This window comes from Anser cygnoides, chromosome 4 (assembly GCF_040182565.1).
Source record: "Anser cygnoides isolate HZ-2024a breed goose chromosome 4, Taihu_goose_T2T_genome, whole genome shotgun sequence".
Taxonomy (NCBI): Eukaryota; Metazoa; Chordata; class Aves; order Anseriformes; family Anatidae; genus Anser; species Anser cygnoides.
In genome coordinates this window covers 78,918,583-78,943,184 of record NC_089876.1, presented here as the reverse complement: position 1 = coordinate 78,943,184, position 24,602 = coordinate 78,918,583, and the positions used below count along the sequence as shown (strand labels likewise).

General features: G+C 42.0%; 1 protein-coding gene and 1 long non-coding RNA gene across 9 annotated transcripts in view; one reads left to right on the top strand and one right to left on the bottom strand.

Moving 5' to 3' along the window:
- LOC125183096 (uncharacterized) overlaps positions 1 to 6,413 on the bottom strand; it is a 37,898-nt gene extending 31,485 nt beyond the window's left edge. For 4 of the 5 annotated variants that reach the window (XR_007164270.2, XR_007164271.2, XR_007164268.2 and 1 more), the window contains exons 1-2: positions 6,280 to 6,413; positions 4,341 to 4,484 (exon numbers count right to left, since the gene is read on the bottom strand). This is a non-coding gene — a long non-coding RNA (uncharacterized lncRNA). Of the gene's footprint in view, positions 1 to 3,132; positions 3,181 to 4,340; positions 4,485 to 6,279 lie in introns of all 5 variants that reach the window. The other variant, XR_007164269.2, reaches the window with a different exon arrangement.
- The window catches only part of NDST4 (N-deacetylase and N-sulfotransferase 4), a 155,556-nt gene extending 137,490 nt beyond the window's left edge, over positions 1 to 18,066 (top strand). For all 4 annotated transcript variants that reach the window (XM_048066489.2, XM_048066491.2, XM_048066487.2 and 1 more), the window contains 8 exons: positions 4,242 to 4,424; positions 6,216 to 6,312; positions 7,717 to 7,840; positions 9,461 to 9,635; positions 10,809 to 10,979; positions 13,143 to 13,252; positions 17,478 to 17,580; positions 17,823 to 18,066. In XM_048066489.2, coding sequence (XP_047922446.2) covers positions 4,242 to 4,424; positions 6,216 to 6,312; positions 7,717 to 7,840; positions 9,461 to 9,635; positions 10,809 to 10,979; positions 13,143 to 13,252; positions 17,478 to 17,580; positions 17,823 to 17,942 — 1,083 coding nt within the window. In that variant the 3' untranslated portion in view covers positions 17,943 to 18,066. The remainder of the gene's footprint in view (positions 1 to 4,241; positions 4,425 to 6,215; positions 6,313 to 7,716; positions 7,841 to 9,460; positions 9,636 to 10,808; positions 10,980 to 13,142; positions 13,253 to 17,477; positions 17,581 to 17,822) is intronic.
- Positions 18,067 to 24,602: the final 6,536 nt, after the last annotated feature.

Genomic DNA, 24,602 nt, shown 5'->3' with positions numbered 1-24,602 from the left:
ATTGCTTATACTAGTTTACCCTAAGAGCAATGCAGTGCAGCCAGGGCCCTTTCTGTAGCCTCAGGAATCTGAAGCCATTGATTGCCTTTGCACTGCTGCACAAGCAGCGTCCTGCCTCCCTCCTAAAAGCATTACCCCACCTTGACAAAGCGCTGGCTGCTAGTTATTGTCAGGGTGTGCTGTATCTTGCTTTTTGTCACGGGAAGTATAGAAACATGGTCTTCTCTCTTTTGTTCCCCAATCTTGCTTGCAGCGCTACAGGAAGGGACATTCATTGGTTTTCAGTGGTTTCCTCACTCCTGCCCATTAGGCTGATTCCCTTCTGTGTTGATCAAAACAGCACAGCAAAGCAGTGCAGCCGTGTTGTGCATCATAGGGCCAGCCCCAAGGCATGCAGCAACATTATGCTTGCTCAGCACATTTCTAGGCTATATATTGAAGCATCAGCAGGAAAACAGACTTGTGTCCATCCATGCTCTAAACATGAACAGTTAAAACCCATCAAGTCTTTTCTCTCAAAAGATTTGGAGGCAGATGGCAAAGAATTAGACATAGCTTTATCAGTGTATAAAACATCACATTTGCTTTCTTCACTTTAAACAAGATCAAAGGAGCAAAAGAAGTTGAGAGCTAAGATCCTTTGACTCTATAAAGAGCGATCAACTGGGTCTTTTGGACTGGAGAGAAGCCTAATGAAACTCTTGAAATAAACTGATATCTATCCCCAATAAGTACATTTTTACATAAAAAGTCTTGCCCAAATTCAAGTGTAAATAAGCAAAAAGAGCAAGTAGATTTATGTGCCTATGTCATTTGCTGCAATAATATTAAATTGCTACAATAATGTTGTCATTGACAGGTGCTTTGGTACTTAACAAAAAATGGAAAACACTTAGAGACAAGATGATCTTCTCTATCAACATTTCCTACAAGTGTTTTCCTTCTCATCATTTCTAAATAGTTTGTAGGAAGCACTTAACACATTTTTAGGAGCTAAATCTGAAAGGGTTTGCATGCATTCTTGGAGGGGAGACATATTCAAAAAAGGCCAGTAGACTGGAAACCCAAAGAAAAGAAGAAAACTACCTTGTTTATAAGCTTCTTGGGTACAACATATGGACATGCATAAAGTCTTAAACAATTTTAATGTTCAGTTTAACAAAAGTTTTTCACTCGTAAAATGCATAGGCACTGAAATCCACCAAGTAAGGCAGATGAAAAAAAAATAATCTTGTACAGTTGCCAATCTTTGCTCAAAGGAGGCTCAGAACAGAATAAAAGTGAAGAATAAATTACCTTGTGTGGAATAAAATAGGCACAGTGCAAACTTGCCGCAGATGGGCCATAAGGGACAATTTCTCCTAAGCTCCATCCATCTTCACCTTATAGAAGTACTAAAAGCCTCATAAATAATCTAACAAACTAATGGACATGTTTTTAAACATTGTGGGCTGACGCTTAAAGAAGCGCCAGGGTAGCAGAACAAGATGGTGAAAGTGGAAAGCTTGTGGCTTTTTGTTGTGTGGTTATTCTGAAAAGTAGAACAGCACGGTGAAGGGTGAGCTTAACTTTCAGGTGGTACCAGCGGTTTGTTTCAGAAAGCTCTTAGCATCAGGAGGACCATGCACATGGATTACTGGTAACAGCCCTCCTGAGAGGCACCTGGGCACTTGGCAGCCATTTTAAGGCGGACAACCCTAGTTTTGAGGCCTACCACCTCCCAGCAGTTCAGCTGCTGGGGTGCCCAGCTGCCACCCTGCTGAGACACACATTTCCAGGATAAACTCAGAGACCTGGGTGCCAATACAACCCATACACTTCGGCATCTCCAGCATGCCTAGTTTATGCTTCAGACCTCAAAAAAAAAACAAAAAAAAAAACGCAGCCTAAAAACCCTTGACCCTGCCTAGGTCATGTACAAGACGCTACTCAAACTAGTCCCAGCTTCACTCCAGACAGAGACAAAAAGTTCACTGACCTGAGCACCCTGAGTCTGCTGGCAAGCAAAACCCCCCGCTGCCACCCTGGAAGGCGGCTGGAATCTTCTCTCCTGCACTTTATAAGCTTACACCCGCTACCAACAGCCCTCAGCTATGCTGTCAGTTCCCCTTCCTGATCATGCAAGAGGAGACTCACCTGGCCATAGATGTCCAGCTGTAAAGCAAGCACTTTACTTGTGAAACAGGAGTCCTCACTGCTGATGACTAACCTCTTCATACTCAGGTGCTTCAGAACCTAAAAACCCCAAAAGATGCAACCCCGCATCCCTGCCTGCACTTGCATCCTGGCTAGGTTATGCGGGTAACCTAAGGTGTTTAGCAGGCTGGCTATTTCTCATGCTAGTCTTCAGCCACCAAAGTCTCCCAAGGTTTTACATACCAGCTCCCTAACCTAAATAAGGCACAAAAAAGCTAGGAGATGGAGCACTGAGCCTATGTTCCTCTTCTGAGTCAAGTCCAACCTGAAGTCAAATGGAGCCATGTCTGTCGTCTTGCAAGAGTACACATGAGCTGGCTATACAAAACGAGAACATAAAACCTGAACGTGAGGGGAATCTGACCTTTCACAGGCTAACACCTGGTGTTCAACGTTGTTACTTCTCATCATTAGGGGTCTGGCTCAGGCCACGTTTTGCTCTCCGGCTTCAGGAGTTCCACGAAAGGGCATTTCCATAAAAGTCATCCATAAATACATCCTATATGGAGGTAGTTTAAACTTCATGTGAAGGAGGACTTCACGTGTAAGGACAGTGAAGACACTGCGCTTGTATAGATTCTTCATCTGTCCTATGAAATTCGCAGCTGCAGCAGCTGCACAACACTTTGGGAAAAGTGAAACTCTTATGGACTCTGGATGCATTACCAAGAGTGATCACTGAATGCAGAAAGCCAGTACCAAAAGCGATCACTGAACGCACAAGGCTTTATTTCACTTTTCCCAAAATTCCTGCATTGAGGTACAATGGCAAAATCCTAAATTTCTCACCACTGTATTCTGGAGTTTGCTGTAATTGTCATTGTAATTTGTTTTTTACTTCACATTAAAGACTCCTTGAAGCATGGTGTTGTTAAGAAGCTCGCTGCCTGACATGCCTTTTTTTTAATTGCTGTAGTCACATTAGTTAGTACTTACTTTCTGTGATCTTCTGGATATTATTGATTGTCAGCTTCAGAGCTGTTGCTGGAAATATATGTATATATATATATATACTTTAGTTATCACTATGATGTGATATCTCCATAACAGTGTAACTAAATTCCACTTTCACTATGCATCCTCTCTGAGGCCAATGCACTGATCAAAACAGACAAATAACAATGCCCTGTTTTACAGCATCTGCAGAAAGCTAAATAATGACAACCTACAGGTAAAACAGACCTTTGCAGTGCTGAAACTGAGTTTGATCACCTTGTCTAAAGAAAATACTGAGAAATATCTTCTGCACATTATTCTTACAAATTCTTCTCTTTATCCCTCGGAAATAAATGATGAGATCTACAAAGCAGCAGATATAAAGTTCTCCACGTAAAGGAGAACCATAATAAGACTGGTAAAAAGACAGAAGTTTTATTGCCTTTGAGGAGAAATCAGTGACACTGATATTCAGCTATCATCCTCCATAAGGGCTTGAAAGTTTTATATTTCAGATTTTTTTTATCTTCCATTTTAAACAAACTGGTCAACCCTGAATTTGGAGGAGACAGCATATTAGTCAGATTTTCGTGTTAATCCTGTAAATAGCAGCTCTGGAATTAATCCTTGCCTGCCCATCTGAGGAAGCAGGCTGGTGCTCTGGGAAGCAACACAGTGCTGCCCCCCCGCCCCCCCATCTGAGCTGGTGGCATAAACCCACACCCCACAGCGCAGGGATAAGGAAGCAAACAGGGCCATGCAAGAAACTATTTCTGTGTGGTTTGTCAAAAGAAATCAAACCAGAAGAATAAAGAATCTCCTAATGCATCTCCTGAATGCCAGTCTGTGGAGAGCCCGTGAGTGAGTACCATCCGCTGAGATGAGAAGGGGTAATTTAAAGGCATGGTGCACATACGGCAAAGTCTAGGCTTGAAGCTGGCAGACGGATTAGCAAGTAGGACCAGCTCAACCTTCTCCTCTTCTTTTATTGTTTTGGGGTGGGGGAAATAGGAATTGGCCAAGATCCTGAGAGCCCCATGATTGCCCCTCCAGGCAGATGCTGCCGTCCCCTGATGTCCTGTGACTGAAAGGTTTCTCTTCTCTCCCAGATCAGCATCTTCATGACCCATTTGTCTAATTATGGGAACGACCGCCTGGGGCTATACACCTTTTCGAACCTGGCCAGCTTTGTGAAGAGCTCAACAAACCTGAAACTGCAGACACTGCCCCCACTCCAGCTGGCACACAAGTACTTTGAGCTCTTCCCTGAGCAGACGGACCCTCTTTGGCAGGTAACGTCACAGCCTCTTCCTACCTCCGATCGCACTGTTTGTTGGAATAAGGTTCTTCTCCTGAAAAAAACACCCTTAAATTAAGAAGCCTGCTTCACATTAAAATGTGTTATTTCTTCCAGTATGCCTTTTTAGGTTATTTAAATTCTCTTGAAAGACCACTTCTTTTGACTAGAAATGGGTTAGCTTCCACTCGCCTCAAATCAGGCACGTTTAAAAGCAACTAACTGCCATACACTTGAGAGAAAGCTTTCCTCCCCTCCTCTCTTCTCAACTCCCCTCCCTTCTGTAGCTTTGCTGATGCATCACGCTGTGTTAACTAATCATGGCACACTACCAGCAAGATGAACACAGGCAGCTTGTAGCAAGTGCTACCCCAGGGCAAACAACGCAGACCCCTTGTGCCCATCGATGGGGAGTCACCAGTGTTGCATCACTGCCGCTTCAAGGATTTCACACCACCTGGACCCCCTTCACTAAAGCAGCAAGGAGAAGGGATGGTGGAGTGGTCAGTGCTGCAGAATAGGCTGCTATTTTAAGAAAGAAGGGTTTCTGCACAGCCCACCAGTGGCCATTTGCTGTCTCTGTTGTAAATGCACGACAGTGCTGCTTGTAATCTCGGCACTGTAATTTCCTAATCATTGTTGTACATGTCTGGCTCTTTTCTTATTCAGAATATGATGTGCCACACTGTGCTTTTAGCTATGCAGGCTTGAATCCAGAGTGACACCATGGAGATCCATGCAGTTATTTCAGGCTTACACTGGTACAAAGGAGCAAAAAATTTCCCTAGTATTGTTGGCCCAGATGCAAAAGTATAAATCGATAATATTCCCATTGAGTTTAGTGGAGCTGCAGCAATTCACATCATTTAATGATTGTCTCCATTATATTTTGCTAACTTTATTCACTAGCAAACTGTATCTTCTATTACCAGGCAATACCATGCAAAAGCAGGATCCATACGCTAACTGCTTTAAAGAACTGTCAGTCCTAACCTTTCCTATGGGGTCTTTTGTTCACACATTTTTATTTTGCATTCACGGGTAGTAGAAAGATAAGGAGATCAGTAATAACCCACATTTCTATTGCGTCCTTCTTTTTGGGTTTTTAATGTAAATTAAAATTGGCACTAAAAGTACTATGTATCTGAAACCATTTTGTCACTTTCGAAAGTAATGCCTTCAAGGTATTCAAACAGAGGTTTCCATTCTAACGTCAAATGAAAACTTGATTAAATCAATGTGGTAATCTTTTTTTTTTCATTTTCTTATTTTTTTCAGTTATGACTGAACTTAATCCTCAGTCATGCAAAACCATTATATATACATTCAATTTTAGTCAAAGGGACCACATGCCTGCATACCTACATGCCTATAGACTCCAAGTTGATGAAGATGGCTGGACTAACAGAGAGAAGGAAATGCAGTAGTCACAGAGGGTGTGGATTTTGACATGGATCCTTCCCTTCCAGTATTTGCAAAGCTGTTTAGCTTTACTGACTTCTCTGGGACCCCTGTAAGGATCAGTCCTGGAAGATATTGAGGGTCTTGGTGTCTGTGTACCTGAACGCTCAAGTACCTGCCACAATGGGTGGCTTCTATGGATCCCTACCAGTGACCTCAATATGTGGCAGGAATAAACTCTTATGGGGAAATATGGGATTTTACTATTTTGTGTAAGGCACTGGTGTTAGTGCATAAGGTATAGATCCTACAAAGTCTCACATGCATACAAAACATTTAGGACATCCCTGGCATGATGTACACAGATGTCTTTTTTCACCTTCAGAATCCATGTGATGATAAACGACACAGGGATATTTGGTCCAGGGACAAAACATGTGACCACCTACCCAAATTTCTTGTGATTGGACCCCAGAAAACAGGTAAGAAGTAACGAAAGCTGGGACCGTGCCTGCTTGCTGCTCCGATGCTTTCCAGGGCTGGCTCTTGCTGTCAGTGAAGGTGCTGAAACCCCGGAACCCCCAAGGATGCGACAATCGGCAATTCTGGCAGCCCCGTCCCGGCGATGAGCCGCCTGTGCGTACACCTGCCTTGCACACCGACTGCTGGAGGGCGGCCGTAGATGAGAGTAACACACAGAATTGCACCATGTGGTTGGTGGCTTCAATTAGAGTACTTTTGCACTTTCAAAGCCAGCTGACACAAGCCTTGGGGAGCGAACGCTGGAAAAGCCACGGCACTGGTACATGACAGCTATATACAGCTACTGTCACTTCTGGATTCAGCCCACCACAGGACAACACAGGAGAAAGCGATGCGAACTCCCACCATAAAGAAACATGCTGTCAGGGTGCCCTAAGTTAAGTTTCTTATTAAGTTATTTGACAAATTACGTCCCCACCGTTTGAGACCCTAATTGACAGTCAACACATTTACCACCTTTCAGGCCTCTGGGGGTCTCAGGGCATTATTTAAATTAAGCCACATATTCCCACTCCCAAGGTAGCTATTACTGTTGTTGACGTATTGCAGAAAGTGGATGTTGAGGCAGGGAAATAAATGACTAATCCAAGATTATATAGAAATTCTGTGACAGTGACAAAGAGACAGCAGGTCTTGATTCATAGTCCAATGATAGCTTGCGTAGCATAAAATCATTGAAGAGCAATTTGAAAGACACATTCTCCTGAAATTTCATTTAACAACATATAACATTTTCAGTTGTTTTTTAACAAACAAATAACAACAAAAAGCTATTTTTACTGGAATTTTAAAGCACACTTATTACATGCAGGTTTTTTGGCAGATAGACGATATAGACAAAATACACAATGTCACTTGAAGGACTTGAACGAGTTCTTATTCCTCAACAACCCCAGGAAACCCAGGAAAAATACACAGAGGACAGAAGTGTGGCTCTGGGAGCAACAGAGATATAATTCCACAATTAGTACTTCTGAAATATTTGTGCATGTAAATGATTTAAAAACAAACCAGCCCAAATTCCATCACTGGATAAATAAATAGGCAAGCATGCAAGCAATGTCAGCACCAGCAGTATCATGCTTGCCCCAGAGAGCAGAATTCAGAGTCTGGAAATGGGAAAAATTTAATGAGCACAGAAGAAATCTGCACATACTTCCCACTCCCTCTAAAAACACCTTGTGCCTTCCATCAATAGGAAATTTTCTTATAAAAAGGTAATCTTTTTAATTTTCCTGTATATTTCAGTGTGAATTGATTTAGAAGTACTTTCTTAAATGAAAAAAAAAAAAAAGTCTATGGTGTTTTTTTCTGTTTCTTAATGCTATTTCTTTGTGTTGTAGGAACAACAGCACTTTATTTATTTCTTCTGATGCATCCTTCCATTATCAGTAATCTCCCTAGTCCAAAAACTTTTGAAGAAGTTCAGTTCTTCAATGGAAACAACTATCACAAGGGTATTGACTGGTAAGAAGAATAACAAAAAAGAAGTGTCCATTATGAATACACTTTAAAACACAATGAAACAATTACAGAAGCATGTATGACATCTACATAATTATTGGATAAATTTGTTATGCTTGGCGTTATCTGAGAGAATGAGAAACTAATTTGTAATGATGCGACATTTAATCAAGTCCTTAATTTTGTTTAGATATTACAGTCACAAATTCTCTTTTTTTTCCCCACAAATGAATACAATAGCAAGCTCAGTTTCAATGTCTGTCTTAATAATGAATAGCATCTCTGTCTTTTCATAGCTGTATCAATTTTGAAAGGGCTGAATTACGCTCCTTTTCTTCAAACGTTGCTTTTCATGAAATAAGGTTCAGCTTCTCATGAGAAAAAAAGCCCTCCATAAAAAATTCAGCTGATACTCCTATTACAATTTTTAAACATTGCTTTAACTATTTTTGCTTAAGAAAAACATTTTGTAAGGCTTTTGTTTCCTCAGGGAATGGCACTCCTCATCTTTGTATGAAAACTGAAATACAAGACAAACATCACACTACGTAGAAACAGATTAATCTTTTTCAAGGTGTCATGAAAAAGGAGGAGAAAGAAATGCTTCTCATTTATTTTTCATACTGCTTAAGGAAAGAGCTTGCAGATAGCTACCATGGAGTATATGGTGTACTACACAAGGAGGAGAAGGAGCGGGAGGAGCAGGGCTGGGAGAGCAGGGCTTGCCCCACCAGTGTGGCAGTGGCTGGGGCAGCAGGGAGCCTCATGAACCAGCCTTTCTTCCCCAAAAATGCTGTGAGAGTGCAAGCTTCCATCAAGGTACTTCTCTCTTCCATGGTGGTGATGGGGGTTCTCCTCTGCAGCCCTGTGCACACAACACAAAGGAAGAGGCTGGCTTTGCTGACACCCCTTCTGCCACATTTCGCTGAGACTGGCCTGTAGGCTCAGAGCTTAGTAGGGTTGTGTGCACAGGATGAGGTCCCACATACTTGACTTCCATAGAAAGTACACAAAAACAGCTAGCCACACCAAAACTGGAAGCTCACAGAGTGCTCAGCCAAACTAAAGGGACCAAAAAATGCCTCCAAAACAATTTTACTTTACGCTTCATTTGAATTCTTCACACTTTTGATTGAACTTCCTATATTATACATTTTTACTTCCAATCAATTTTCAATGGAAAAGACCATTCAAAGACAAAATTAAAATCTTGCTTCCTGAAAATGTCTAAGAGAAAAGACTTGTCAGTTCCAAGATGAAATATTCCAACAATGTTAAAATTAAATAGTTGACATTTTGAAGCTTTGCCCATTTTTTTCTGCAGTTAAAACTGAACTCACTCCAAACTGGTGAGATCTCCCTCTGACACTGAACTTATTAGCAAAAATCCCATCCATCAAAGGAAAAACCTAATTACCTGACTTCATGGAGGCTTTAGCTATTACCAGTACTATCTGAGAGCCAAGTTCTCTTCCCCCTGTTCCAGTTCTGGAGTGAGCTGAGAAATTTAATTTTGCTTGTTGTGAATTACGGCTGAAAATCCACCTTTTCACCTACGATGAAATGGGATGCGGACGATCATTTATGACACTGCTTGTTCTAATTAGTTTCTTTGCCTCCCAGGTACATGGATTTCTTCCCCACTCCTTCCAACATCACCACTAACCTCCTCTTTGAGAAAAGTGCCAACTATTTCCATTCTGAGGAAGCGCCTAAACGAGCTGCTTCCCTCATTCCCAAGGCCAAGATCATCACCATCCTCATTGACCCATCTGACCGGGCGTACTCCTGGTACCAGGTATGGACCTTGCCTTCAAGAAACGGACAGTGAAATCAACAGCAGGGGATGATGCCCAGCATCAGTGGGAATTTGTGCCCTTGAGAAAGAACGGGATTTATCGCAAAGTGTTTGCACTGTGTAGAAGTGGAAGGATGCTGAATGCCATCTTTTGCAGTTGGCACCTGTGACACCAGCGTCATAAATGATGAAACTTCTCAGCACAGAGCTGCCACTAGCTGTAAACAAACAGTTTAATCTCAATTACAGTTGACACTGTGTGGAGGAAAAGTGATGCTCCTTACCCAGGGAGATGCACTGGGGAAAATAAGCATGGCCTAGCTAGAAAATCAGAGCTTTTTATGCTGAGAATCCGGTACTTCATCCAGTCCTCCAGTTTCCAGGCCGAGCAACATGCAGTAGTGTACAAATGTATGCAAGGCCTTCTAAAGTTTCCAAGGAGTTAAAACGAGCTGTGTCTGTGGAGTAGGGTTTGTTATTGTTTTGTTTTTGTTTATGTTTTTCTCCCCTTGGAAACAAAAGAAAGTCTGTCAGTTTTCCTAGGAAACTCTAGGAGGCTCTTTCATGCCTTTTACTGAGTCCACACCTCTCCATAAGCAAGTCCGTATGCTGTTTTTTAAAGAGTCATTTAAGCATGCAAAATATGGTGCAGTTATACAAATGACAGAAATACTAAAAGCCGTGTTAAAAAGGACACAAATGAATAATCTTACCATAAGCATAAAGTACACCATTCCTGATATTGTTATCAAGAGTTCTACAAGAAATAAAACATGGCTTAGGGCTGCAATTTGCTCCCTTTTAAATATCTCATTCGCACCTTTACGAATGCCAAAGCGAGATGCAGAGCAGTAAAACATTGCGTCTGCTTTGGCGGAGCTTGCCTCCTCAGCTCTCTTCGTGCCCGGGGCTCCAGCATGAGGCAGGCGGAGGCGCAGAGCAGGGCAGCCGCAGCCTTCATCCCTCTGCACACTGCGAATTCTGGGCTAAGGGCAGGCTGGTCGTGGCCACTTGAGAGGAGAGTTACAGGGTGTATCGGAAAGCAGGCCGTTAGGAGACATGTTTTCCCTCTTTGTGGGAGTTAGAAGTACCAGAGCAATTTGTTCTTTTTCTCTTTGATCGTGGCTTAATATTCAGGGTCACTGTGACATGTGTCTAAATATCTCCCGTTAGCATCAGCGATCCCATGAGGACCCTGCTGCCCTGAAATTCAATTTTTATGAAGTCATAACATCAGGCCACTGGGCACCCTCAGAGATAAGGACTCTCCAGAAGAGGTGCCTGACACCCGGATGGTATGCTGTCCACATCGAACGATGGCTAACTCACTACCCAGCTTCACAGGTAATTTCCAACCTGTTATTTCAACAAGCTCATCAGCCCTCAGAGGGTCCCAAAACGAGTACGGCCTTATCATTAGAGGTGACAGGATCCTTCCCACTGGAACTCTTAGCCATTAGGAAGAGCAGATTTGTCAAGATCAGAGCATTTACCAGAAATGTGTTGATTTTTTCTGTCTTCTGACAGATAAAATGCAACAGGAAAGCTATGACCTGTGGCCACATGGGCTTGCTGGGGGGCTTAAGACCTTCCCTCCAGGATTTTCAAGGCTTCTGGGTCTCAAGAAACAAGCAGATGGATGCAGCATGAGATGATGTGGGAAGGTTTGACAAATTCATTTAGAAAATGCCAAGGCTTTTTCTAAAAAGAAATTTCATTCCCTCTCCCACTCACTCCCTTTCATAGAAAATTTCACATTTGTTTGATTCTGATAGGGGATTAGCCCTTCTCAGTGTTAGAGCAGAAATTCTTTCTCTTGCCCCATCTTCCTTCAGATGTTTTATCAAACTGTGTTTTATAATGTTTTCCATGAACATTTTGAGTAAAGACACAGGCCTAAACAATATTCCTATTACTAAAAAAAAAATAAAAAAATGTTTCCAGATATAAACCTAAAACAAATGCTTTAGTACTACAAAACATATGCAGGGGCACTCTTTACCTGTGTATATGCCCCACTGCACAGATTATACGTCTGTCTATTGTAAGAAAATTTGTAAAAGGGTTTTTAGTGAATAAGCACAATGCACAAGTATCCCAAAGTTTGCTTCATGTGGGACAAGATTTTGCTGTATGGAGGTAGAACTGAGCACTGCTTATCATTTCAGGGACTGAGGAAAAAAAAAGGAAAAAACAAGAAATACAAGCTCTGTCTTTTTGTAATCCTCAGTTTTCCTTTTATACAGTCTCAACTGTACTACAAAAAGGAGAAGCAGGTCAATCCCATTTCCAGTAACAAGGAGAAAGTCTCAGTCATTTACCTTCTTCTTTCATCTCTGGCCATCCTTCTCTTTCCTCAAGGGGAAAGGAGCACTGCCCAAAGCAGCAGAGCTTGCAGCAAGGGTGTCCCCAGGAGCTAACAGGGCACATCTCCTCCACCTCCTCTCCACGTCCCAGCTTGTTGCTCCGAGGAGAACAGGCTGTCCTGGGAAGCTCAGAGCATGCAAAGGGTGCGGAGCATCCTGTGCCCCACTACCTGCGCTCCTTATCCACCCTCACCCTGGGCTGCTGCAACCTCTCATGAAGATTTCTCTCAGTCTGCTGCAGCAGCGAAGAGCAAATGCATTCCTCTTATTAAACATGCAGGGGCACATTGACATATTTCTTGTAAAACCGGTAACCACTCATGTTTAATAGTTGTAGTGATTAATTTTACAAGATACACAACAAAATGCACTCATTCTTAATAAGGTGCGCAGAGAGTGCACTCACGGTGCTTACTAATGGGCACTCAGTAATGTGCATTCACTCGGCCTGTGCACTCAAAAACTTAATAATTCATAATAAGCCTTCACGATAAATATAAAACACATCCATCCAGAATAGTTATTAGCAATGCCTCCTGGTACTCCAGGAGACTTTTGATACATACTCTTAACATTTGCTTGTGGAGGTCAATGTACCTTTACATCACATCAATCTTTAATTTAAAGAAAAAGAAAAAAAAAAAAGCCCTTTGCTAACAATTTTGCAAGTCTGTACAGTTGATAGGCTGGTGGTAATTCTGAATTAAATTGCCACAATATCACTTTTGAACGTTTAATTGTATAGCTTCTGAGCATTTAATTCGAAGACATACATGAGCTTTTTATCATTTTCGTATTCCATGCCAGATTTTCTATGGACACACTGTAAATCTTTGCAATGTTTTTACATTCCTTCCTTATCTCTTTTACTCAGAATTCTCTGGGAATCAGGTTCAGCTTGTGAGATTTAACTCTTTCATCTGAAAAACAGCACACACGGAGTTAGAGGGTGCCCACCTATACACATTGAACAGAATAAAGTACAAAAGCAAATCTAAAAAATGTTCACCCATACGATTGTTATTAATGCTGTGCAAAATCACAAGTTAATGTCACAAGTAAGGTCACAAAAGGGAAATAACGTCATTATTTAGTTAACCTTAGTCCTGTTTCTAAATGGCTGGCATATTTGTTCCTACAGTTGCTAATTATTGATGGACAGCAGCTAAGAAGTGACCCAGCTACTGTGATGGATGAAGTGCAGAAGTTTCTTGGAGTCACTCCTCATTACAATTACTCCGAAGCTCTAACGTGAGTCTGTTCCTTTAACATCTGCCCTATGGAAACACAGTGTACATCCCCTCCTACCAAGATCAGTCGATCATTAATTACAAACAAAACAAAAGACACAAGAAAAACAATTTTGCAAAGCCTGTGTTTTGTTTACAGTTATGTTCAATATACATCCAGTCTCCCCTTAACTTGCATGCATATAATACACTACAGAACTTAATTGCATGACTGCATGCATTTCCACATGCAAATTCTACATCACACAACATACAGAGCAAAAGACTGCTCAATAGTTTGTATTAGACACAGAATAAGGCCCATGTTCATGTAAAAACATATCTGCTAAGTTTGAGTGTTCAACCGGAGATGCCCAAGACATGTTTTCTATGGGCACCTTGTTCTGCCCTCCTAGTTGCTGCACTGGTTAAAATATGGGTTCGACATGAATTGTTCATGTAAGAACTCAGCATGCATTTGCAAATCTCACTGTTGAACCTTAGGACAGTCTCCAGAAGCAGAAGACCACCTAGCGCCAGCTGTGAAAAGATTTTTGTCACATTTATGGAGAAGCCTAACGACAGAGATTAAGAGAGAAACACTCAGTACCATAGGATTAATTTGCTTGCAAGGTTTCTCTGTTTGCTTTTAAGGGAGACTAAATATACCATTCCCTAATCCTATTTTCACAAGTGGTTGAGCCAGTTTTGCTGCCTTCTTACCTGGTAGCAGCCAGGCACGTAGCACGGACAAGTTCAGTCTGTATTCTTACGGTTTGGTGCAATTACAAGCCAGCACTGGGAGATACATAGCCTGGAAGTGCCAGGCACAAGCAAAGCTCCTGGGGCATGGGGGGAAGCTCAGATTTACCTGTGAAGCTGGAAACCCTCAGACCGAGCAAGCAGCCTGATTGTTCATGGGCTGGGGTGCCAGTACTGAGACTGTAGTGCTCTGCAGGAGCCCAAATCAAGGTCCCCAGCACAAAGTGAAAGCCTTTTGATTGACTTCCCACGGCCTCTGCTTCGGATCTAGCAAAGGCAGCTGTGATGAGCCCGGATCATATTTCTCATCCTTGCCACCAGGAGGATAAGGCTTTCCCCATGAAAGAGGATTAATGGTCTGTGTGGCACTCTCTTTGACGTATTTCAATTCCCTGCAGGAAGACAGCCTCTGCAGAGGCGGGAGTGGGCTGAATTTCTCTCTCCCCTCCTAGTCTGGCAGAAAATTGTAAGAAGCTTTTGCACTGACCCTCTTCGTATAAGGAGCATCTCGTCATCGTGGCCAGAGCTGTGAGGAGCTGTGCTGGGGGAAGGGGGGGGGACTGGGACTCAGTGGGATGAGGAGCCTCGTGCCACAGTGGAGGTTGCTCCCAACCGGTGCACAAGCACAGAGCACCAGCCCAGCCTCCAGCCCACGGCAGAGTCCCACGGCCATGGCAGGGGGTGGTACACAGGAAAGGCTGTGCCTCGCCTTCCTGCAGGCTGATGTCAGGAAAACTGCTGGAAAACGAGGCCACTGAGCCTCCTCCTACCCCGCATTGCCTCCTCTCCATCTCCGTCTTCAGTGTCTCCTCCACTGGGAGGGTTATACTTACACAGCAGGTATAAACTGAGAGCTGAGTGCTTGCTATTGTCTGAGTCTCAAGAATGTTGCTGTGCCAGTCTTTTTCTAGAGGAGAAATTTTGGATTTCAGAGTGTTATTTTTTAAGTCATTGGTTTCTGAAGTGGAGGAAATACAGGAGGAATACACAGCTGAACTACTGGTGTTTGAACAACTGCTGCTGCACATCTGCAGTGCCTTCTGCTATGCTTTTAAAAATACACACCCACATCCATATATCTTCCTTTCTTTAACTGAATTAAAGTCAGTGGAGTCACATAACAGGAAAAATTTGGCTTTTCGTATGTGTTTGGACAGAAAAAAATGTATTGTAAACAGATCTATAAAATTATGCAGTCACCGTTTAGAGACATCGAGAATGCAAATGTGTTGTGGAAGCCTCCATATCTGTATGGATTTAGGATGGAAGACAAAAATGCATTAAACAATGTAGTGGCTTATCCTAGGACTGTCAAAGTAAAAAGGACTGCGTGGGATCGTTCTTCATCATTACTGTCTAATAACTGCATACCACAGATTTTTGAAGTCATCACAAAGCAGCCTAAGGACCGAGTCCTGCAAATGCTAGTGAGCAATAAGTTCATCACCCCGAGTAATTAGGTGAACGTCTTACAGGAGAGCAACATTAACGCAGGCACAAGGAAGGGGCTGACCAGAGCACCAGCCACTTGTCAAGCCATGGAAAGAGCAGAGGTGGGAAGTGCACATCATGCCAGGTTAGCAAGAGGGGCAGCAGAGACAAGCAATTAGATGACTTCCATGCACTGCTAAGAGGGACCTGCACTTCTTGTTCGAATAGTAAAAAACAAGGGGGAAAATCAACTGATATTTAAAGGCTTTTACACATAACAGCATTGATATGAATACACTGGGATACCCAGACAAAGTGCTGGGAGAGGGAAACAAGCAAGCAGTGTTCACGTTCTTCTATTCTGCCCAATTATGTTTACAGGAGTCCTGAGAGCTTGAAATACCTGAACACAATGGGTTGAATTCAGCCTGGGATGTTTTTTCCTTTATCCTGAAAAGCCTTCTCTCCTGCTCTCCAAATTTGCACCTTTTAATAATGTTCAATATGCTCATTCCGAGGCAGAAATATTGTTTGGGGCATAGTTTAGCAGTTTTCCTTTTACACGGCACACTACATTACTTCTCCTCTTGGGAAATCAGTGGAAGCCAGCTAAACTACTTCAGTATGCAATGAGCAGATGGAAAAGGCCAAAGTAGAAATGAGACTATCATCAATATATCCATTTAATCAATGATTTATTTGTTTTTAATTGATACAGCTCCTGAAACAATTTAGGAAACAAGGGTCAGGCCTGCAATAATAGGCTGGGCAAGAAAAAAAAATAAATGTGAAGAAGGTTCACCCTTCTCCAGAAATTAGTTCAATTCTGTAGAGCAGCACATCGCAGGTGCACCCACGTCATACAGACAGACCCAGGGCAGAAAGGTAGTCTGTAACTAATTAACTCCATGTTCCAGCCAATTATACTTCATCCTTTTCAAACATCTGCTGAGTAGCAGAAACACAGACCTTCTCAATGTTTTATGCGTGCTGCAAGTCCCACAGCAATAAATTCAAAACTTAACATCGCATGTTGTTCGTTCCCCAGTGAATGTGTTTTAATGCCTTAATCTAAAATTCCTATATCTTTGAATTTTAGACGTCAAAATCAAATTGCATATTTCAGATAAGATTGCTAAGACAGAGTTTATGTTTTAATGTCTTCTTTGGAATGAAAATGATATCTAGATTTAATGATACGGCGCAACCAGCTTCTCAGGTGCTGTTAAGCTATCAACAAACAACCAGCAGTTCTTTCAGAAGACCTAAGCACTGCTTATTTCATTCAGAAATCAACATAAAGCATTTCAATATTATATTTCTAATAGTGTCTTAGTCCTGCAACAATCACACTCTATTTTCTATATAAATATACTTAAGGATTGAGTCTGTGTCTGTCAAAGCCGGCAAATAGATCAGATCGCCCCTTTTAACCTCTCTCCCATTAACAGTACTGACCTCCAATGTAATCAGCTTCTGCTGGCCATGTGGAGAGCTCTCCTTGAGCACAGTGATAATGTTCTTGAGGATACCGCGCGCGTACTTCCAGGAAAAGGCCTGGCCAGTAATTTTCCAACAAAAGGTTCTTTGTTCAAGTGTCAATTGATCAAAACCTAAGCATCCTGCTTGGACACACAGAGCAGTCTGTCACGGATAAAATCTCTAATCAAAACCAGACGACAAAATGCGAGTGACGGTCTGGAAAGGAACCGTGTAAGGTCCTTGAGGCTGTGGTTCAGGACCGTGACTGGCGTCCTATAGAGCAACACTTCAAACATGTACCCTATATGCTGGGCTAGTAGAATAAAAAATAGATAGCATAGGTAAAGTCCAGCGTGAAAAACTTGTTGCCTTGAGCCTCTCCTAAGGTGAATTTGTGGACAATATTAAATTCCCAGAGCTTTCCCAAGAGAGAAAAGTAGTTTTCCACCCTGTTCTCAGTATTTCCGTCATCCAGAGATGTGGCCAACCATAGTTGTTGACTAACCCTGATGGTTTTGTAGCTGGGAGATTCTTCTGTAGTAAAATATTTCATGCAATATAATCCTTTATAGGTTTGACCCTCAGAAGGGCTTTTGGTGCCAGTTATTGGAAGGAGGGAAAACAAAGTGCCTGGGAAAAAGCAAAGGTCGAAAATACCCACCCATGGACCAAGAGGTAAAGGCTTTGCAGAGATTTAAGTTAAGATTCTGTTTCAATATGCACACTGTGTTTGACTCCTAAAATATAAATATTTTTATTATTTCACTGGCTTGCTATATTTAAAAACCAGAAGCTTTTAATGAGCTTTGAATGAGAAGAGCCTCTGCCTTGGAGCAGAGTGCAGCTGCCAGGCAGCAAAACCTGGGGTGGGGTGGGCTTCCTTGTTTGACTGTTTGTGTTGTTTTCACTCCTCCCAGTCCCGAGCTTTCCTGTCGAGCTACTACCGAGACCACAACGTGGAACTGTCCAAGCTGCTGCACAGGCTGGGACAACCCCTGCCCTCCTGGCTGAGACAGGAACTGCAGAAAGTCAGATAGCACACAACGGCAGGGGACCAGCTAAGGACAATTTCCTTCACCATGAAACCCCTTGCTTCTCCGACTCACCTGTGATCGTCAGTAGAGGACCTCATGAATAACGCTCTTTCTATTAAAAACAAAAGAATAAAAAAACCCCGACAACTGTTTATATGCACGCGCTGACAGTTACTAGCATTGATCCCTTTTGTCAGCTTCCAGGAAATAATACAGAGCTACGTGGCATTACTCTTTATCCAGACCCGGATTCGTGCATAGTCTAGTTCCTCTGTTCACCGGAAAGTACCAGAAACTGTATGTAGGCCAGATTGACTTCAGTGTATATGACAAATTGCAGTCTGTCAGGACACGAGCAAAGGATGGGAACATCTCGCTGGACTGTGAGGTTGGTCATCTGTTGGTGTTTTTCTCCTGTTTATTTCTGTTTTTTTTTTTCCCCCAGCCATGCAAGGTGTCCTATCATTTTATGGGGAAATTCAGCACTTTGCAGTCAGGGTCCCTAATGGTTATGATATATGCAATATTAACCTATTATCATTGTTTTCGCCACAGAATGAGGTGGGCTAAGTTCTTGCCTAATCTACTCCCCTGGGATTCCTGTAATAACTGCTGATAGTCTGTGGTCTTTCTTTTGTTGCTTTTTTTCCCCTTCACAACAAGATGTATCCCAATTTACTGAAGTTGTGTGGGTGGTTGAGGTGCAACACAGTGAGGTGGCTCTCCTCCTAGATCTCAATGAAATCCATTCACTTTCATCTTGGCAGGACTACTTTGCCACCTAGTTGCATTTTTCATCATACCTGCTCAGTTCCTATAGCAGCTGTGACAGACCTCTGAGATGTGAAGTCATAGTACACATTTTCTTTTCAAAACGCCATGGGACTCCTTAAAATACTATCAAAACCTTTTAAAAGCTGAACAGGCCATTAGAGCAGCATACTGACAATAACCTAATGTTGACAATTTTATTTCTAACTGGAAAGCAATGTTTTTGCTCTGAAGCCTTCAAAAGAAGAGAATGGGTTAGTCATTTAGGGTCCGAAAGCTATTACAGAGAAAAAAAAAAAGTTTTAATGACCAAAGCTATTTATTAAGGCTTTGAAAAAAACTACAAAGCCTGCTGAAGAACAGACTCTTTCTATAGACTTTAACGGAGTTGAATGCACAAGCATATCCACTGTGTGTCTTATACACACATACAATATGTTTTCATGCCTGTGTATCTACACATTGTGCATCTAGATCAAATATACACTTAGTTTTAAGTATCCAGTTTTTGTGCCCATAGATAAATGAAAGAGTTGGTTATCAAAAATACGATATTATGAACTGTATTTTCTTCTCAGATCCGTGTGGGCAGGGTTGACAAGGCTGGGCAGAAATTCACCGTGAAATTTAAGCTGGGTGAACAAATATCACTTAGGCGTTTTAGCCCTGTAACACTTTTTCTCCAGAAAACAAAAGCTGTGCTACATGTTATTTATGCACCACAAAATGGAGTAAGTTTCAGTTTTCAGACTTCCCTTAGTTCCTAGGTGCAGGCCATTTCAGGTGCTGCAGAGGCTTTGAGCTTTCTCTCTCCACAAATTCGATACTTATGTCTTAGCTCTGGAAACAGAACAGGACATCGAGGCTGCACCATGAATTCAGAGTCAGAGCTACCCCTTGGGGCAGCACAAATTAATGCACGTCACGGACAACGGTATTAAAGGGCATTTTAATAAATTAATTTAGGCTTAAATCCAGTTGATACATGTAGATGTCTATCTTAGCACTGTCAAACTCCTAAGTCATGAGACTGTCCACCAAGGTCATGACACTAACTCATTTTGGATTGACAACTCCAATGCTTCCCGGAGTTATCCTGGACCCACCCTGCTCTGGAAAGTGGTGGCACTTCCCCACAAGTGTCCTCTGGCGCCACATGTCACCACAGTGTTTCTTCTCACCTGGCCTTCACCGCTTTCCTCCACCACTGCCCATCAGTACGCACCTAGTTCCCTCTTCCTCCCATGCCTTTTCAGCCCTCTTCTCAGCTAGCACTACCCTCCGTGGTCCCGCACACGCAGCCCATGGGGTTGCATAGAGAAGAGGCTGAGGTGCAACCAGCACTGAGCTCCCATGCAGCCCCTTGTGCTCCCGCTCCCCATCTCAGCCCTCACTCTTTCTGCAGGAGGACTCACAGCAGGGGTGGGAACGGCACAATGTCAGGTATCTCCTGCTGCTGCAGGAGCATGACACATCCAATGCCACCAGTCCAATGCCTATGTGCACAGGGACACGTATCAATCTATAGGAAAGCCTGAAAGACAAATGTTACCCAATCTCATATTTTCTTTTAAATACTGAAATGAGATTTATCTCATATAAATGAGTCATCTGCTTTATTTTATAGGTGATGGAGGGAAATAGCACTTCTAGGACCCAATTCATCTCATCTCAAAGTAGATTTCTTAAATGAATGAGATTATTCTTTGCTGTCCTTCTTTATTGATTAATAAAGGTCAGGAGACAACTTGTTCAGAGGTAGGGCCCACCTGAAAAGGAGGTGGCATTTTATCTCACTGCTACAGCTGCTGGACATTAGAGGCAGAGACTGGGAGGTTTGAGAGAAGGATATGATTTTGTTTTGTCTTGTTAAAGTTTTGGGTTTTTTTTTTTTAGAAAAAATACATTTTTTTTTACGTTATATTTTGTAGGGAGAACTCTTCAAAATGATCTAGGGTAATGTAGATGCCAAATAAAAGGAACCTTACATGTATCTTTTTTTTTTTTTAATAAAGTCAGTTACATACTCTGATGCAAATTCATGCTCTTTTAACTTTTAGCACTGATAATGCCAAAGACAACTAGTTTGATGAGAGCTTTGAATAAGTAAGGATCAGTTATACAAAAATAACTAAATCAACTTTTTGATAAAATTTTAGCTGTTAAAATGCATTAAAAGTGGCTCATCCTTAATTAAAAGATGAGTTCATAACTACTTGATTAAAAGCTAAAACTGTTTCAGGATTTTTTCAAGGAAATGAGGCAAATACTATAAAATCTGGAAAAAAAATCTTTCTTGTTTTTAGCTTTTCATTTGGAAAAAAAAAAAATAAGTCTTCCCAACACTCAGCTCTGTAATAGCATCATGTCCTTAAAACACTCTGGACATTTTTGTACCTCATTGTTACTTTTCAAGTTTGAATGGGCATCGCATTACCCAGGGATCTCATGTTCCATTGAAAACTGACATTTGAAGTGACTTCATTATGTGTCATATAAAGATGAAATAACAGTATTTCAAAGTTTCATTCCTTCCACTCGTAATAGGACCCATCAACACAGAATTTCTCCAGATCAGCGTATTATAGAAGAGCCTTTGTGAGCTAGCTATAAATGATCTCGATTTCTTTTATGATTTTGATATCGCTGACCATGTAATTGTTGGGATTCTTAAAGACCAGCAAAACAAATGCAATAAAAATGAAACATTTATTCACGGCAAGGGGGCTATAGCTGTGAAAGATAACGACGGGCCTTCTTTCCTATTCATAAGCTACAGGATTCATCTCCACAATACTTCCACATGGTGCAGGCTGTAAATCAAGAGGGGTTTTACATACTGAAGGCCTACAGCTGCAGTTACCTCCCCTTCCCCTGCAAATACTGATTCCTGTGTAGATTTGAGGTAGTGTTGCAACACGAAAGACCTGACCTCCTGCCCTGTGAGACCACTGGGAGTCTTCCCATTAACTTCTAGCAGGCCCTTGCTGACCCCAGGGCCTGGTTTTGTAAAGCACAGCCCGTGTGGTTCACGTTTCACCTAGCTTTATCCCTGCTGGAAATCCATCAATAGCTTTATTTCTGTTATTGATTGGCAATTTCTTCCCACCCCGCCATCTCAGTCGGTGCCGCACCATGGCTGGGGCTTTCGGGCCTACTGCCACGCGTGCCGGTCGGCAGCCATCAGCTGTGCTCCGTCCCCACCTCCAGCACTGCGTGGGGCTGCGTTGTCTTCAATCTCATCATACTGCGGGGGTCTCCCCCTGCCCTGCTCTCCCGCACCTCTGGCCCCAAGAAATATAAAATTGCACAAGCTGACACAGGTGTCAGAGTCTACATACAGCAGCAGGCTCGACGATTAGAACAGGACCTCGGCCCTCAAAAAAAACAAGCCTATGTAATCGGGGTTCTCTTTATGTATTGACCTCTCAAGGTCTAGAGGAAAAAAAAGAAAGAAAGTTGCCAGATTAACTGCTTATAGATGTTTTTTAATAAAAACAAATTTTCTTTCTGAGATGGGATCAGACTGCCAAGCGTCCCCCAAACAAATTAAGATGGCAGCATTATAAATTCTTGGGGGAGGAAAACTTGGTGTAATGAAAGCACTGATGGGTCCAGGCTCTCCGATGTGATAATAAGGCAACAGGGACATGCCCTGAATACAAAGGCAAAGGCTGAGTATTTTCCTTCCTCCTTCCCCCTCCTCTTCTTTCTTCTCATTTGCGTTAAATTTTGAGCCAGCACAGCGCATCTGTAGAGTATGTGACAGGCAGATCCTGTTAGATGGTGGAACATGATTCATCTCCCAAACCATCCGCCAAGAATAAATAGGGCATGGGGTGCTCCTTTCGGAGCCTGGCCACCTTACACATCAACTCCCAACTAGTCATTTAGTTTCCATCGGTAGCAAATTATGTTTATAATGGGTTTAAAATTTATGTTTATAGTAGGTGTGTAAGCATGTGACAGCTGTGCAAAACAGGTACAACACGGGTATATAAATCAGCAGAGGTTAAGTGTCCAATTTTATTGTATTTAAGTAAGATTAAGTTCACCGCTGTTGTCAGGAGGAGGTCTGTTTGCACATGCAATTTAGAACTATAGTCCAAGAGCTAAAATGATGAAGCTCTCTTTCTCACCACTACTTTCTTTCTGAAAGAGCTAAAATCTCATAGTCACCTTGCTATACTTGTCCTCATCAGTATCAGATCATAAAAATTAGCTCTAAAAGTTAGCCTGTCCATCATTATATTAGTACATCTCTCCATAAATATGCCAGGAACTGTTGCTTGAAGGGTTTTTGTTTGTTTTAAAGATAGGAATTTTCCTGCACAAAACCTTTTCTTATATTGCCCTTGTATTCTCTTTTTTTTTCCAGTTCATCCTTTAGTGTGACTGCAAAGGTGTGGACCTGTCTATGGATTTGACTCCTCCATCACTGTCCTATCTAGAAAAGCTACCAAAAATAAACAAGGATTTGCAAATGACACAGATTCCGAAGTGTTCAGTGTTCCAATGACTCAATAACTTTTGTAAGATTTAGTATCACTTCTGTAGTATTTCAAAACAAAAAACATCTTGATAGAGCTGAAGAAAAACTTCACTGTCTTGCCCAAGCTGTTTATTTTTTTCCTCTTCCCCCCCCCCCACCCTTATCTGACGACAGCAAATCCAGTTGAACAAATTCTTTTTGTTGAAGAAAAATCAAAATACGTTTTGATTACTCCAAGTATTTTTAGTTGGGGGGTGGTGAGGGAGGTCAAAGTCTGTATTTGCTGGAATTGTTTTAAATAATAGATGTGCATACACCTTATTATTGGTTCTTCTCACCTCTGCAGAATAAACACTTCTGATGGTGTATTACAAAGAGAGCATTTCTTTCCTTACATCCTGTCTCCCATTTTCTGCGCCAAAATCTGCTCTTCAGTAACCTCTGCAGCATATTTCACATTGCACACTGACTCAGCATCCCGTGCCTCAGCAAGTCCTCTGCATGGCAGATCCTTTGGGACATACAGTGCCATCAGCCCCATCCTTTGCCTTCCTCCCTGTCCTCCAGCTCCCAGGCAGGCAACATTAATCCAAGCAAGCCTGCTGCACACGTTTGTTACACTGCAGAGCACGCATCTATGGGCCTGCCCTCCATGAGAGGTGTGGATATTCAGCTCTGTAGGTAAAACAACCCCATGGAAGTTCTTCCCCTAATTATCACACCAGGCTTCTTCACTGCTTTGCTTGAGGAGTCTTAAAAGGGCCTGATTTCAGCTGATGTAAATTGCCTCCAAGGTGTCTCCAACTGCGCACTCAGAATTACAAGATACTGAAGGGTTTTTTTCCCCTTAAAATATCATAATGCTTCTACTTTTTATTATAAAATATTCATTTGTTTTACAGATCTGTGTCAGAATGAGGTTTAATCATATCACAGGCAAGAATTCTTAGTGCAAACCTTACAGAATAGCAAATTATGCCTTGCTAGAGCTTTTACCGTTAAGCAAATTAGAAATGACATTACAGACATCTTAATACCAGTTTTGGCTTCTTTCCGGATCTGTTTGATGCTTTCAGACAAGGGAGACATGGTAGGCAAAATTTTCAAATATTTTCAGGCTTCAAGTCTGCTTTTCAAAAACGACTTTTAGGCCCTCAGAAACCAAGAAGTGATTGGCTTTCTGTCATAATTATTTGCTATCAATTGAGTCAGACAGCTAGGCTCTTTTAAAAGCTCTCACAGACATTTTGCCTGTCTGCTTCTTTAGATCCCAAATGCCTTTATACATCTAAATGAAGAGATTACTGAACAAATGTAGCCAGTTTTTCCTGTCACTCACAGATCCCTGTCCTTTCCTGGCCACGTTTTATTTTTCCTCTGTATTCCCAGGTTGGAAAAGG